This window comes from Felis catus, chromosome D2 (assembly GCF_018350175.1).
Source record: "Felis catus isolate Fca126 chromosome D2, F.catus_Fca126_mat1.0, whole genome shotgun sequence".
Lineage (NCBI taxonomy): Eukaryota > Metazoa > Chordata > Mammalia > Carnivora > Felidae > Felis > Felis catus.
In genome coordinates, this window is record NC_058378.1 from 17,154,183 (window position 1) to 17,170,957 (window position 16,775).

General features: G+C 46.9%; 2 protein-coding genes across 3 annotated transcripts in view; one reads left to right on the plus strand and one right to left on the minus strand.

Moving 5' to 3' along the window:
• Positions 1 to 1,115, minus strand: part of GNPAT (glyceronephosphate O-acyltransferase) — a 34,145-nt gene extending 33,030 nt beyond the window's left edge. The window contains exon 1 of one of the 2 annotated variants that reach the window (XM_019813088.2): positions 1,080 to 1,115. In XM_019813088.2, the coding sequence (XP_019668647.1) occupies positions 1,080 to 1,100 (21 nt within the window). In that variant the 5' untranslated portion in view covers positions 1,101 to 1,115. Of the gene's footprint in view, positions 1 to 221; positions 356 to 1,079 lie in introns of those variants that run through there. The other variant, XM_011287222.4, reaches the window with a different exon arrangement.
• Positions 529 to 16,285, plus strand: CD2H1orf131 (chromosome D2 C1orf131 homolog). The gene is made up of 7 exons (XM_011287221.4): positions 529 to 661; positions 2,290 to 2,636; positions 12,636 to 12,692; positions 13,384 to 13,479; positions 13,621 to 13,707; positions 14,269 to 14,321; positions 15,430 to 16,285. Exons 1-7 carry the CDS (start codon positions 574 to 576, stop codon positions 15,566 to 15,568), a joined length of 867 nt encoding a protein of 288 aa, XP_011285523.2. The 5' UTR covers positions 529 to 573; the 3' UTR covers positions 15,569 to 16,285.
• Positions 16,286 to 16,775: the final 490 nt, after the last annotated feature.

Consider the following 16,775-nt stretch of genomic DNA (forward strand, 5'->3'; position numbering starts at 1 on the left):
GAGGAACCGTCGCCCATAGAAACTTCTAAAAGCTTACACACATTCACACACACAGCGATACACCGTTGCCTTGGAAACCAAGTCAACCACCTCACCCCTCCTCGGCGACCCCGGCACCCACTCTTTTGGGCCAGGGGTCCTGGCCCGTAGGAGGCCGGGACCGGGAGGGTAGGGTCCTCTCTTGCGGCCCCGCCCCGGGCCTCGTTCCCCGGGGCGCCTACCGAGTAGAGGAGCACGACAGCGCCGGGACTGGCGGAGCCGACGGAGAAGCTAGAGTTAGATGAACTGGAAGAATCCATGATGCGGCTGCCGTCCGGGCGGGGCCTGAAATTCTTTGCTAAGCGGTCGTAGTGATGCTGCTGGGGGCGGTTCTTCCGCGCAGGGCGGCCCGACCTCGCCTAGGGCGGCGGCACCCTCTGCGGCCGCTCTTCAGGACCCCGGGCGCCGCCATCTTAACCAGGACGGAAGCCGCGCCGGGACCTGCGACGCACGCGCGCGCGCGCAGCGCGTCAGAACTCGGAAGTGTGGGCGTCCGGGCGGGCTCTGGGCCGCACGGCGGTGGCAGACCCCGCGATGGCCCAGGAGCGGGGATCGGAGGCCCCCGCGCCTCCGGGTTCTCAGACACTTCTGGATGCCCTGCTCCGGAACCTCTACGACTTCGGTGAGTGAGGGGCCTCGGAGCCCACGTGGAGAGCGGACTTGCAGCCGAGGTGTCTGCTGTGCCTTCCGAGCTGGGTCGCCTTCGGCGTTCAAGGCTAAAGGTTCTTGCACGTGGAGCACCCCTCCCTTTGCCGACCTGGTTCCCAGGATGGGTTCAGCACACACCTGCATCCGAGTTCCCCCTGTCTACCCCCCCCCGCCCCCACCTTCAGCGTCTGTTGTTACTCTTTACGAATACAGCCTCCCACGTCGCCCCTGAGTGTGGGCACCACTTAGTTACCCGTCATGAGCACCAAGGCTGTCAGCTTTAAAGGGTTCTCGGAATAGCCCACCCTTTCACATTTCTCGGCCCTCTGGGAAGCCCACTGCCCACCCCACATTCTCCCCCAAACTCGGTGATCCTGGTGCCCTGGTACCACCTTGTGACGTTGGTGCCCCATCCTTCAGTGTGTTCCTCGCCCACGGACTTCAGAGAACGTTTTCACGGGAAGCTTTTTTGCTGCAGGCTTTTCTTCGTTAAGTTGGCCAGCCTGTGGTCTCCTTTTATCTTGACTGGGGAAAAGGAAATACAGAAAGGTCATTGGGATTGGCAACCGCCAGGCACTTTAGTAGGAAGACAGTTCCACATACTGAAGAACTTTCTCCAGGGAAGGCGACATCCCTTGTTCATGCAACAGAGATGATTGTTAGGCGTTAACGCCCTTAAGGAGCAAGCATTTCTTAAATTTGTAAGGTGATGTTTCAAAAGCTATTTTAGTTTGGAGCCATTGCTCAAAATGATCAGTTTATTTAAACAGTAAACACAATAGCTAAAAGTATAGAGAATTTCCCATGCACTCCATATTTTTCACGTATTTACTCATTTAATTTTCACAACCCAGTGAACTTGATCCTGTCCTTAATCCCATTATTACAAATGGAGAAACCAGCACTAGAGGTTAAAATGTTTCCCAAAGCTCACCTAGCTAGTAATTTGCAGAGCCTGGGTTCCAATCCTCACACTCCCTCGTATGTACAGTCCCTGTATTTGTATGGACTTCTACTCTGGACGATAGGAAGACTGTGATACTTACCTATACCCCTAGAAAGTGTTAAAAAACCAAATAAAACAAAACACCAGCTGCAGTGGCAGACATTTTCAGCACAAAACGTGAGCCAATTGGGATTACCAGTTCCTGGGATTATTGCCTTGATGTCACTTTTATTACGGAACAAGGTGAGAATTTATTATGCTGCAAGGGTCAAAGGCATGGATACAGTCAGTTACCTAGGAAAAGATGTTGCATTTTGGATTCTTTTCTTTTTTAATGTTTATTGAATTTTGAGACAGAGAGAGAGAGAGGCAGGGGGTCTGAAGCAGGCTCTGGATGTGGGGCCCACACTCACCATGAACTGCGAGATCATGACCTGCGCCAAAGGCAGACGCCTAACCAACTGAACCACCCAGGCGCCCCACGCATTTTGGGATTCTATGAATTGTGCAAATACATCCCTATCTGAAGGAAAAGAAATTTTTTTTTTTTCTTTGTATTTCTGGGTGTTGATAGCTGTGGCGTATGTACAAGTGCCTTCATCTCATTCGATAGAACCAAAAATATTTATCTTTCCACTCTGTGTTTGAACAAACAGGGGAGACAGAAGATGAGGCAGAAGAGAAAAGGATCAGAAAGAAGAGAGAAAACAAGAGGAGAGATGTAGGGACTCCAGTGACCTTGGCAGCAGACCCAGCTCCTGTACCTGGTTCTCCCATGAGAGGCCGAAGGAAGAGAGTCTCCAGCTTCTTCAAGGAACTCAGGGAAGAGCTGCAGGGTGTTCCTGCTGTGACCCCCACCAGCTCTCCTTCAGGACCAGACGCCCCTAGTGCTACGGCATCTCCCTCAACACTGAGGAACAGCAGGGAGCGAGTACAAGTGATAGAATTTCACAGCAGAAATAAAAAAAGGAAAGGGAAGCCGGATCAAGATGAGAACACACAGGTAATGAGTTGGTTAGTTTCAGTGTATGCGTTGGAAACCCTGATATTGCAGTTGTAGAGAAATATCTTTTTGTTTCTTTGTTAAAATTTTTTATTTATTTAAGTAATCTCTACCCTCCCCTCCCCTCCATGGAGCTCGAACTCCTGACCTCGAGATCAAGAGTCGCATGCTTTTCCGACTGAGCCAGCCAGGCGCACCTAGATCAGTACTTTTACAGACCATGTCAGAGGTCCCCAGAACAACCCTCAGGCTTGAGGATTGGCTAAAAGCATTCACAGGACTCAGGACTTGGCTATAGTCATCGTCACGGTCACAAATTATTACAGCAAAAGGATACAGAGGAAAACTAGCGAAGGGAAAAGGTGCATGTGGCCAAGTCTGAAGGAAACCGGGTGCAGGTGTCCAGAGGTCCCTACCCAGTGGAGTTGCGTGGGATGCGTTTAATTTCCACCCGCAGTGATTCGTGACAGCAGGTCGGAAGTGTTGCCGACCAGGGAAGTTCACTCCAGCCTGGGTGTCCAGGGTTTTTATTGGGGGTTGGTTGTGCAGATATCCAGACTGACCTTAGTTACTGAAGCTCTTAGACCCCCAGGAAAAAGGATGTGTTCACCATAAATCCCATGGCTAGTGTAAACTATCCGGGCAGCCTTGACTCAGGGGCTCGGGGATGTAAAAACACTCTTATCAGACAATATTCCAACGCAAGCCTGCCGAGTTGACTCTTTCATGCGCCTGGGGCTTCTGCTTAACTGTGCTCTGAGAAAACGGAGTCATTCGGGCACTATTTCTGGCTGCTGTTGTAGGCACTGGGTTCCAGCATTGAACAAAATAGACAAAACTGCTCCCTCTCAAGGAACTCCCCTTCTCACGGAAAGCAGTTTGATTTCACTGAGCGGTAATCTCAGACTGAGTTTGGAAGTCTCACTCAAAATTCAGTCCAGGAGAGAGGTATGGTTGCTTATCCAGCTTTGCCCACAAGGATATCATTATGGTTTGGTCAAATTCATTGCAGAACTCCAGGGACTCTATTTCTGTTGCATTCTTCATGTCCTATAAACTTCTGTCTATCGTAAACGGAAAAGGGGATTGTATTAGTTTCTAGGGCTGCTGGGCAGAAATTCATTCTCTCACAGTTCTAGAGACCAGAAGGCCAGAATCAAGGTGTTGGCTGGCTAGGCATCTTCCGCTCTGAAAGAGAATCCTTCCTTGCTTCTTTCAGCTGCTGGCGGCTCTAAGTGTTCGTTGGCCTGTGGCTGCGTCACCCTAACCTCTGCCTGTGTCTACACATGGCCTTCTTCTCTATATGTCTGAGTCTTAAATCTCCCTCTGCCTGTCTCTTCAAAGGACAGCTGTCATTGGATTTAGGGCCCACCCGAAATCTAGAATGGGTCTTGTCATGAGATCCTTAATTACACTACAAAGACCCTTTTCCCCCAGTAAGATCCATTCATTGATTCTGGGGGATTAGAACATGTCTCTTTGGAGACCACAACTCAACCCACTGCAAAGACAGTCAGGCTTGCATGGTTCTCAGTGAACACGTGTGTGCATGTGCTGGTTGGTGTCCAGTGCTTACCACATCTTTTTTACGATTTAAAAACCATCTGTATAATCTTTCCTAGAATTCAGGTAGCACTTCATGTCAAGTGAAGTGATCCTCATCAGGATCTCTTCCTCAAAGATTAATAGTGCTTTTTGTAATAATCTACCTTTATTTTAGGATTCCCGGTCAGTTCCCAACTCATACTCCAAATGCTGGGGCACTGGGCACTGTTAGAGGTGGACTAGGAAACGGATTCCCTTGGTCCTTCAGCCAGCAGGAACTCCCAAGCTGATCAGCCAGGGAAACTCACAAGAGATTGATATTATCATAGTGTCCCCTAGTGTGCCATACAAATGTTAGTATTTTCTGTGTGTGCCGTGCAGTGAGAAAGGTTGGGAAACAGTGCTTTGCATTATATATAATTCTGCATTTGGGGAGTTTAGCAAACCATCTGAGTACCCTCCCTCATTTCCTCAGGTCCTCGGTCTTCTGTTTCCTCCTACACCTGCTTGTGTTCTCTCTAGAATGGAAAGTTTTCTAGTGGAAAGGACAAAAAGGTTAGCATTGAATGAATGCATTTCTCTGTCTCTTAATAATAGATCATCTGCAGCAGGCTGTTAGATTCATTTTCTTACAATTCCAATTGATCCCTTTTTCATTGTAGTTGGCTTTTCTCAGGAATCTCAGCTCATTGGACATTTTGGACTTCCTGACCCTAATGAAACTTCTCAGTTGCCCTTGGCCGTTCTGCCCTTTCCTCCTTTTTAAAATTGATCCTTAGAATTTTTTTTATGTTTAATTTTGAGAGAGAGTAGGAGAGAGTGTGTGAGCGTGCAAGTGGGGGAGGGGCAGAGAGAGAGAGGGAGACACAAAATCTGAACAAGCTCCCGGCTCTGAGCGATGCAGGGCTCAAACTCAAGAACCGCGAGATCGTGACCTGAGCTGAAGTCGAACGCTTAACCAACTGAGCCACCCAAGAGCCCCTAAAATTGATTCTTTTGAAAATGTGAATGTGTCTGGCTAAGGAGACGGGATATGAACACAATAAAAACACATATGCCTGTAAAAAGACTTCAGCCTGTTGGCATTGCAACATGTAAATAAATACAAATGAATACAACACTGCTTATTAATGGCATATCCTGGATCAAGGGAATGCCAGGTAAGGAATAGTCAGTCGGCTGGGAGTAATTGGGATATGTGATGCCATGCTAAGAGTTTGTACAACATAGTAAAAGATAGTTGTGGCCCTTGCTCTCTGAAAGCTTACAGGTCATTGTAGGACAGTTCAAACAGACATGGAATCAGCAAAGAAGTATAATAATGATAGCCTGCATGGAGTCAGCTGATCGTCTTTGGAGAATATTTGAGAGGTACTAACCAGTTAGATAACCCGGCTGGCCCTGCCTAAACCCAGGAAGTGACCGTCTTTCCCTAGAACTTAGGCTTGTGCCATAAATACTGTGATTAAACTGCATTGTGTATTGAAACGGTTTTTCAATGGTGTGGTATGGTGATTTATAAGAAAAAATATATATACATATACTTGGTGTCTGTATGTGTGTATGCATATATCTATATCTGTATCTGTATATATCTATTTATGTTTTCTTTGTCCCCTGTTTTAGGCACAAAACCCTTATAACCCTTGGACTTTCCTAGGTGATAAGAGCAGTAAAGGTATCTTTTGTAATGAGTAAGTTGGAAAGGCTGTAAAGATGGGACAGACTGCCAGGTGAACCCACCCCATGGCAAGAGGTTTGGAACTTTCAATCTTGTCTCTCTGACCTCTGAGGAGAGATAAAGGGCTGGAGGTTGGAGTTATTGCCAATGGCCAGCGATTTAGTCCATCATACTTAGGTAGTGAAGCCCCTATAAACGCAAAAGAGTTTGGAAAGCTTATGGGTTGGTGAACACTTGTAGGTGCTTAGCGAGTGACACGCTCAGAGAGGACATGGACGTGCCGTGTCCTGTCCCACCCGCTGTACCCTGTGCGTCTCCCCCATCTGGCTGTTCCTGACTTGTATCCTTCTGTAATATATCAGCAATCTAGTCAGTTAGGTTTCCTGAGTTCTGTGAGCTGCTCTAGCAAATTCATCCAACCCAAGGAAGGAGTTGTGGGGACTTGTAACCTGTGGGTAGCCAGTCCTAAGTACAGGTAACAACCTGGGCTTGCAGCATATGAAGCGAGGGACAGTCTTATAGGACTGAGCCCTTAGTCTGTGCAGTGTGGTGCTGTCTCCAGATAGAGTTGGATTATAGCTGGTGTGGGAGGATTGCTTGTCGGCTGTGGGGGGAAACCCTCCCCGCTGACATCACCCCCTTTAATGGGTTCATCTGGGAACTTGGCCACCATTTATGTAACATTTTACCCATCCCAGGTGTCTAACCTACAGATGAACTTCCTAATCCTATCCTTTTTACAGTAGAGTGACTATAGAAGTAGTCTATCAGGAAACAGTAGGTAAAAGATCACCTGTGTACTTACTTATTCCACAAATAATTTGGGTGCCAACTATTTGTCAGACCCAGAAGATCCAATGGTGAATGAGAGAGAGTCCTCTGCCCTCATGGAGTGTACTCTCTACTGGTGGGGTCAACCAAACTCCAGGTAAATTAATAATATAATTAAAAGGTTATAAACCTTCTGAAGGAAAAGAAATAGGGTCTTGAGAGTAGCAGGCAGAACCTCCTTTCGGTAGAGTCGGTGGAAGTCTCAGGAGAAGGTGACAAAGCTCTGCTGAGGTCTGTCGGAGAAAGGAGCCGGGAGACTAACGCGGGTGGAGAGTACACAGCATTGCCAGCGTCTGGATGCGTGAGAAGGCCTAATGTGTTCTGGAAGCTGGAAGCCTAGTGGAGGAGGACAGAGAGGAGAATGGTATGAGCTGCGGTGGAGGAATAGGCCAAGGCCAGCCCCTGCCGGGTCTCGTAAGCAATGGTAAGACCTTTGGAGTTCAGTTTAAAGTATGTGGAAAGCCAGCAGAGAGTTTTAAGGGCATGAGGTGATCTGACTTAACCTTTTAAACATCACTCAGGCCTCTGTGTGGTAACTAGATTACAGGGAAGCGGTAGCAGAGGCCTGCAGGAGCTGAATCAGGAGTTGACCGCAGTGCTGCTGGGTCAGGATGGGTGGCCTGACGGAATATGAGGAATGAGTGCGTGAACCATTCTTGAACGGGTGCAAGGCTGCCTACGAGGAAGGGTCTTGAGAAATGAAAGCATCGGGTGTGGCTGGAAATGACGCAAGTGTTGTTTGGCTCACAGGGATGTCTCACCAGTGTTTTTTCCACCCTTAACATCGGCCCCTGCCCTGAACCTTAGCCTCCTTTGTGGCCTCCATAGAAAAGGGGTAAGAAAGACAATAGAAATAATAGGACGGTGGACTCTAGATCAGAAGGGGCTCTTGGCTCCTGGGGCCTGGACCCAGGTGCATGTAGACTGTTCCTGAGCAGGTAGCCAATCACTCCTAATTACCAAGATGCGCTGGTGCTTACTGCGTTCCACGAGTGATGATTTCTGTTCCCTAATTCGTTATCTCGTGGAATCCTCACAATTCATGCGCCCTGTCTTCAAGTTACAGAGGAAATTGATGCCTGGAGAGGTGAGGGTGCATGCCTGCGTTTAAACAGTCAGCCGCCCCATACCTGCAATCCCAGAACCCCGGAGCTTTGGAAGTCACAGTTAATGTTTCGTTTCAAAGTTTGATGCAGATAGATTTATTTGACAGCAAAACCTGAACTGAACTCAGATGAGGCTTAGGAATTATTTCTGTTTGTTGCATTTGGCATGAATATTCATAGATACTGCTGCAGAAATGTGAACGTGCTTAATGGATTATGGGTTGCTGTCTCGGCCCCCACTGGAAATGAGGTATGATATTCAGTATAGTCACGGTATTACCTTTCTAAAATGTGAAAACTACTTAATTTTCTAAGGATTCCACACAAAGGATTATGGATGTGAAGTAAATACCAGAGCTCAGGTTCGGACCCCGGGGTTTCTGGCTGTGTGAGAGCTGTGTGCCTCACCACTACGCCAGAAAGAGAGAATACAGGTCAGGTTAGGCTCTTTGTCCTTTGAGTAACACAAGTGCACTGCTTCCCAGCATCTTCACTAGATAGAAAGACCTGTCCCCAAGTTATTTCCCCAGGTTCTTACTTTGTTCCAAACCCCTGTTCTTTGCGAGATCCAGTGTCAGATAGGTGTAAGAGTAATGTAGTTGAAGAAACATCTCCTCAAGAAGATCAGAGTACATTTCCTGATGCTCTTGGAACTGCTTGCATTTAAATTACATATATGTTATTATATTTTTATAAATACAGTTATGTAGATACATACTTTGTATTTATAGTTTTTATTTATATTTTTAAGGAGGCTCCATGCCCAGCACGGAGCCCAGTGCAGGGCTTGAACTCACGACCATGAGATCAAGACCTGAGCCGAGACGGAGAGTTGGACACCTAACTGACTAAGCCATCCAGGTGCCCCAGAACTGCTTGCTTTTTAAAACGAGACTGTTTATTTCCCCAGCTACTCTCTAATTGGACAAAGGTTGGACAGTGTAGCTGATAGAATAGAAGAATCTAACCAGTGCAGGAGAAAGTACTTGTGGTCAGCAAGTCAACCCGTGGATGAGTTCACTGAGCCTAGGGGGCTGCGGGCCTTTATCCATCGTCCCCGTGCGTTTCTCCCAAACGGTTTCTTCTTTCCACAGCTTTCTTTCTTCGTAGCCTAACACGCAAGCTCTCAAAATCTGCAGACATTTCTCTTTCCTGTGTGTGGGACAGTAAGGCTTTGCCGGTCAAGTTAGATTAGGCTGTGGTTTAATAACATAGTCCCGCCATCTTAGTGGTTCGAAGGCAAAAATTAATTATTTTTATATCCCCTAAGGACAGACTGCTCTGCCCTACACCGTCCTCAGCTAGGGGCCGGGGCTAATAGGGGCTCCACCATCTGGAAGGTTCTTAGTTGCTTTGGTGAAGAAGGGGAGTCAACAGATGACTGGTAGAGAGAGGCTCCATGTGCAAGGGGCACACTTCCTTTCTGCTCACACTTCTTTGGCCACAGAAGGTCACGTGGCCCCGTCTAGCTTCAGGTAGGCAGCAAAGCCTAGAAGCAGAAGAGGACCCGGTATTGTCTGCAGGTGCTGTGCCTCCTACTGCAGTGGGTCCGAGGGGCAAGAAAACAGGGAAAACCACCGATTGTTTCTCTACCAGGCAATACGTTATGAATAAGGTACTGAAGTGGCTTTAAAGCTGTGAATAAAAGTTAGGTAATGGTTGGGGGGGGGGGTCATGCCTATGGATTCAGCATCACAAAATAATTAGCTAAGAATTATTTTCCAAATGTTTATTTTTATTGTAAACAAGGATCTAGAGGGGCGCCTGGATGACTCAGTCAATTAAGTGTCCGACTTCTGCTCGGGTCGTGATCTCACGGTTCGTGGGTTCAAGCGCTGTATCAGGCTCTGTGCTGTCGACGCGGAGCCCGCTTTGGATTCTCGGTCTCCCTCTCTCTCTGTGCCCGTCCCCCGCTCGTGCTCTTTCTCTCTCAAAAATAAACATTAAAAAAAATTTTTTTTTAATAAAAATGAAAAGATAAATAAACAAGGATCTAGAATCCAGACCTTTTCTCAAATACATCGACGGCTACAAAGCTGAGGAGTTTCTAGTGACATGTTGATACAGGGCTTGGGAATGGCAAGATGATCTGTGTGAGGCCAGGCCTGCCACTCAGGTCTCCACAGCCCCTCGGCCCAGGTGTCCCCACGGCCAAGATAAACAGACACCTGCATGCAAGGACTGGGTAATCTGTGGGCTGGCGTTGGGGGAAGCAGGGACATCAGAAGCCATGCCCCTGTCCTTTGGGGGCCAATTTCTCCCCCAGACCCAGGGGTTTCAGCCCTGCGGTGACTGTAGCACAGGTGGCTAGGAATTTTATTACAGTGCTTCCTTCCTCTTGCTGATCTTCTAGTAATAGTCAGTCAGGGGCATCTGTGACATCTCCAATATTGCTGGAAATCTGATGTTCCTGAAAGAAATTTTCAACTTGAAAGAGTTTAGCCATTACTTGATTGGATGGTTGGGACAGAAGAAGAAAGAGAAAGAACTACTTCAATACTTAGAAATGGAGGTAAATGTTTCATGGGATTTTGGAGATCTGTGACCAGCATACAGGTTTCCTTTTTTCTTTCTAAATTTTATCTTCGAGCACAAGTGGGTTAGAGGGGCAGCGTGACGGAGGTGGGGTGCGGGAAGGGACAGAGGAAGGCAGAATCCCAAGCCGGCTCCATGATCAGCACAGAGCCCGACGTGGGGCTTGATCCCACAACCCTGGGATCATGACCTGAGACAGGAGTCGGACACTCAACTGACTGAGCCACCAGGGCACCCCTATGGTGTTTCTTTTTAACATATAATTTGTATTTGAGGATCTGGATGATCCTGAAGTCATTAAGACTTAAGCCATTTGTTTTCCAAAAGTGGTATTAGTGTTCATCATATTGAGTAGATTAGACGCGCGTACCAGTGGAGAAGAGTTTTTACCTTCAAGGTAGACGTAGACTTTTTCCAGTCATGGAACAGGAAGTAAGACTTTCTGGGATAAATGAATGGAGGTGCCTGGCGTCCTCCACGTGCCCGTGGTCTTAATTAAGGCACTTGAGTCTGTGCAATACACGATCGAAGAAAATCGTAAGTGTAGTAAAAGTCAGGAATCTTGATAAACTAACGCGGAAGGTGCATTTATTGGGACTGAGAGCACAGAACGAGGCCGCATGCTTAGAGCATCCTTGGTGGTGCCCTGTTCTGTCTGTCACCATCAGCACATGGGCCTGCAAGAGTCCGTGTGCGGCGTGACAGCAGGTGAGCAGTGTTGTGGTGCCCCCCAGGAGTCTTGTGACTTCGCAGCATTGGCCACGTCTTCCTGTTTATTGGACGTCGCTAACATCTACCATTGCACGCTTCATCCACTTTCATTGTAAGAACCCCTCTGTGAGGTCAGTACATGGCCTCGTGGAGACAGAGGCTGTCCCCTGTGGAAACAGTCACTGACTGACCACACAGCCCAAACACAGCAGGGGTCGGGGGGACAGGCTGAGCTGAAATACAGCTCCCCTTTGCAGAAGGAGAGTCCAGAAGACCTGTAGATTGCAGTGTTTCTGGCACTTCCCAGCATGGTGTGGGGTAGGGCACTGAGCCAACCCAGCCCTGACCCTCCCCCCACCCCCACCTGCTGAGCAGGAGCAGCGGGAGGTCCCATCCTGGGAGCAGAGCAGCCGGCCATCCATCCCTCTTCACCACTGTCCTGTGAGGGAGAAGGGTGCCTTTTCTTTTTTAGAGGCTGCTTCCCGTTGGTCCAGATCTGGTGGCTGGAGTTGAGTAGCGACCGCTCTTGTTAACCAGATGTGACAGTGTATTTCCTTCAAATCTCAAGCTTCTGGTCAATTCTGTGGGTCAGTAACCGTAGCTAGTAGATACATCGATGTAAAGAGTCACATGCTTTGCAGGCTTTTGCAGTATCATCATTTTCTGTTGGGAAGTATAAGCCATTCTAGAAATCTGATGTTCCTGAAAGAAATACTCAAGTCAAGAGAGTTTTGTTAGCCATCATTCTAATGGCTGGATGGGAAGAAGAAAGAAGAGAAAGAATTATTCAAATATAATATTACCCTCCAGAATCCCTCAAACACCCACCCTTTTTTAAACCCCGCACCAAACAGAATCTTGTACATGTGGTTTATGAGAGACAGACATTAGTCTCTCTCATCACTTTTTTTTATTTTTGTATTTAAAAAAAATTTCTCATCCTGGGGTACCTGGTTGGCTCAGTTGGTTAAGCATCCGACTTCGGCTCAGGTCATGGCCTCATGGTTTGTGAGTTCGAGCCCTATGTCGGGCTCTGTGTTGACAGCTCAGAGCCTTGAGCCTGCTTTGGATTCTGTGTCTCCCTCTCTCTCTGCTTCTCCCTCTCTCGTGCTCTGTCTCGCTCATTCTCAAGAATAAATGTTAAAAAAAATTTAAAAGAAATTTCTCATCCTTTCTTAAGCTTTGAGACTTCAAAAGTTTTTTTTTTCTTCCATTAACTGGTAATTAGGCTTTTGTGCAACATGCTTGTGTTATTGTTCGGTATGTAGACATCTGGGCCAGTTTCTGGGCTTTTTAAAACATGGCTACCCTGGGGGTGCCTGGGTGGCTCAGTAGGTTCAGCGTCTGGCTGTTGATCTCCGCTCACATCATGATCTACTGGTTTGAGGGTTCAGGCCCTGCATTGGAGCCTGCTTGGGATTCTCTCTCTCCCTCTCTCTCTGCCTCTCCCCCGCTCATGCACACGCATATGTGCACTCTCTCTCAAAATAAATAAGCTGAAAAACAAAAAAACATGACTACTCTGTTGGTGACAAATACTCTAATGATACAGTAACAGATGATCTTAATAAGAATTCTCTTTCTTTTCAGACCAAAACTAATATCCTTGGGAACGATGTGGATAGACAAGAATTTAACTTAGAGAAGGTATGTGTTTTGAAATTGTTAATCTTTTCAGCTTTATAACACACACACACACACACACACACACACGCACACGCACACACACACACACAAGAATATGCTTACATGTCCAGTGGTTGAGTAAATGGCTAAGCAAATCACACTACCTTCTCTTGGTGATTATTAGGCTGTCAGTTAAAACCCGAGGGCTTGTGACCACAATGCCAGTAATGCAGTGGTAAGTATGAAAAGCCAGGCGTGTGTATTTTGTAGTCAAAACTCGGTTTTTAAAAATGCATGAAAAAGAAGAGAGGAGGAAGGGATTGAGCTGCTAAGAGTGGGCATTGGTGACTTTTTCCTCTTCCTCTGCAGTGTCTTTAAACAAATGAGCAAACCCAGATCTGCATTTGAAACCTCCATGAGGAATGGTTTCTCCTTGTGAGTGTGTTTGGAGGGGTACCTTCAAGTGGAAACTCAGAGAGCATCTCTGCGTTTAATCCGAATTCTGTTGCTAATTTGTGTGGAGAGAAGTCTTTGCTTCACCTGTCCAAAATTAAACGTGGGAGAACGGAGACCTCCACAAGGCTGCGCAAACCACCCTCCACAGAGTTCTTGCGACAGCACGTTGTGTCTGACGTGTGTTACTCCCCGGGATGTATCTCCTGTCTGGAGTCTTTGGAACGCACCTGGGTCTGATTCTGCTTTGTGCCCACAGGCTCGCTTGGAAGTGCACCGGTTCGGGATCACGGGTTACGGAAAAGGAAAGGAAAGAGTCCTGGAACGGGAACGTGCCATAATGCTGGGTGCTCAGGTGGGGGGCTGCTTCCGTCTTCCAGCATCAGACAGGATACAAAAGTGGGGGAAGAGCCCAGGGCAAGTCAGGGCATGGGTCACTGGGAGGTCTTTGCAAAATAAAAAATGGTATCTTTTTTTTTTTTTCCTTTCATTTCAGCCTCCCAAAAATAGTTATGTGAATTACAAGGTCTTGCAGGAGCAAATCAAAGAAAAAAAGGCAGCAAAAGAAGAAGAAAAGAGAATGGTAGGAGTAATAGCCTTTTCGTTCCTAAGCTAGAACAGAAAGGTGGCTGCATTTGGCCACAGTGGAATGCTGGACCGGCTGCTTGGAAAGCAGTGTAGACAACAGTAAAATCTGGAGTTAGAGGATCATTTTCTCCACTTGTTCAGGTCCGCCTTATTCCGTAATACCAGCCAGGTAACCTGGCATATTTACATGAAAGGTTTGTTCTGAAATAGCAAACTCCCACTCGGATAACATAAGCTGCCTTGCTCTTTCTCCTGTATTGCATTTTACATGGTGTAGAACACGAAGACCCATGAAAAACCTCAGAGGAACCAGAGGTTACACTCACTCCCTTTCATCTAAAATGGAAGATTCGATGTTTCTACTGTCAGTCTTTTCTGGAATGACCTTTCACACTCTGAAAGAGTTTTAGGAAGAAACTAAGTTTGTGTTCATACACCTACTTGAAAAAAAATATTAAATGATAGCTTACTGGCTTTTGACCACAAACCTCGTCTTTTTTTTTGAATCTCCATTATCCGTTATTGACACATATATTATCTTAAATTCTGAAATCAGGCCCAGGACACAGATATTTTCAAGAAAAAGAAGAGGAAAGGGCAGGAAGACAGGTGAGTGACACATCATCAGCTACTGGGGTGGAATGATCTGGATAAGCATACTGGATCAGTTGTGAAGATAGCACCTGGAGTTTACGCGTTGTTTCTAGCCCGTTAGAGTGCTTCACAGTCCCTCGTGGATTCTCAGTGAGTCCCGTGAGGGGAAGACCAGGTGTAGGACATGGCCCAAGATCGAATAGCTACCTCAGAACCAAACTGGGAATTTTCTCCGGTCTCCCATTTCCAAAGACCAGACACCTCAAGTGACTGGTGGAGAAGCTGAGATTGACGTTTCCAACAAAAGACTTGTGTCCCCCCCCCCCCCCCAAGAGCCTGCTGATAAGACAGCACGGCCTGGGTCTGTACTGCCATTTCCTTGACCTACCAGGTAGGCAGGGCGCCACGGTCTGAGTAACGGGACATTGATGTTGTTGCTCTACTTTTGTTTCTTAGCTTTTGTTCAAAAATGCCTTTTCTCCCTCCTTGAATTACTGGTTCAAAATCAACTTCTTTTGTCTTGGCCTTTTCCTTGGACTCCTAGTGAGCTTGCACGTGCCGTCAAGCGGTCGTTGGTTCTGACCATACATGTCTGTCCGTTGAAGGTCCCCTGCGTGCCAGGCATATGGGTGTCTTGGGTGTCGGGAATATAGGCATCGTCACACTGGCAGTTTCCCTGTCTTTGAGGAGCTTACACTGTAGTGAGGGAAACACACCAAAACATACGAACAGGTTAGCGAGGGGATGTCAGGCCCCGGCAGGTTCTATGAAGAGGTGGCGCTAAAGCATCGGGGGAGAAAATCACCGGGGATGGGCCGGGATGTCATTCTAGGGGGGTGACATCTGAGTTGAGAACTGAGTGAAGAGGAGGGGGCAGCCTGGAAAGATCTGTAGAGAACATTCCACAGAGAAGAAACCAATGCAGAGGCCCTGAGGCAGGAAGGAGCCGGCATGTTTCTGGGGCCACGTGAAGGCCCGCAGTTGTTGGGGCGGGGCAGTGGGGGGGACGCACAGGGGGACACCCGGAGTTTGTAGGGGCGGGGCCCCGGCCACCTGGCTGGCGGTGCGATAGCCCTTCCTCGTAAGCTTAACTTCAGTACCCTTCCCTGATTTTTAACTGCAGGAGAGCCAAAAAGAAGAAATCAGCTCCCAGCATTTTGTCAAGTGGACGGATTGGACAGGTTGGAAAATTCAAAAATGGGACACTGATTCTGAGCCAGGTTGACATCAAGAAAATAAATTCCTCCCGAGTGGCTAAGTGAAGTACTTCGTGACATAGAGGAACTCTGTACTGGAACTGGACCCCTATGAGACTTCTAGATTATTCTTAATTTATTTCATATTTTAGAGACTGCTTTTCTATTTTAGGGGAAAACGTCAAGTAGAAATAATAAAATTTGTACCGGTGAGGTGTGTGTGTTTTATGGTGATAAGCGTACGGTGGGAAGGGCCAATCGCACTGTGAGTATAATTATAGCCAGCCTGTTGAAAAGGACGTTTAATCCAGTCCAGCGAGATTTATGCTAGATTGGTTCTGACTGGTGTTTTGTACCTCTGCATGTAATGGTTTTTCATAAACTTCATGATTTACTGATTTGTAAATGCTGATAATTAGCTTTAAGTTGCCTTTTTTAATTTTCTAAAAATGGTGTCCTGTTACTTTGTCATGAAAGAACCACGTGTGATAATTTGTCAGTTGTTTTTGTGGGAAAAGCAGTTTTGATTTTTAGCCTACCACGTGCGTGAAATCTCTGTAAGAAGTTATGTAAACAGAACACAGCTTTTGTGGTATATGTGACTGTGACAGGTAACACAGCAGACGATTTTAACCACACCTACATGTAAGCTAATGTCCTCTCCAGAATAATCACCGTGGATGGCTAAACATATTTTTTAAATTATATTGCACTTACTGAAAGCGTCTGGAACTTCTCAAAGCTTGTGACCCATTAAAAACAAAGAGTCTTCAATGATAGTAATCACTTTTGGCATTGTTTTTCTTTATGACAAAAAATCTTATCACACGGTAACATTTTGGTCAAAACAAAGGGGTAAAAATGGCTGACGTTTTTATGTGGCTCCAAGGTGGACTCCCAAGGCCATTGCCAAGTGAGGAGCTCCACAAAAGCCCTGAGTTGAAGTAAGAGTGGAATCAGCATTCTGTTTTCCAAGTTTATTTTGAAAGGCAGTGCTTGGCAGAATACCTACTTTGGCAGTTTTTAAGAGTGAGGTTTTTAAAAAAAAATTTTTTTTAATGTTTGTTTTTGGGAGAGCTGTCAGCACAAAGCCTGATGTGGGGCTCGAATTCGTGAACCGTGAACCTGAGCCAAAGTCAGACGCCCAACCAACTGGGCCACCCAGGCCCCCAGAGAGTGATTTTTTTTAAAGGTGTAGAGGATCCTAAGCCTGACAAAGCACCAGGAAATATCTGAAGACCTAGAGGTGACCTATCAGAGCAGCGACTGGGAC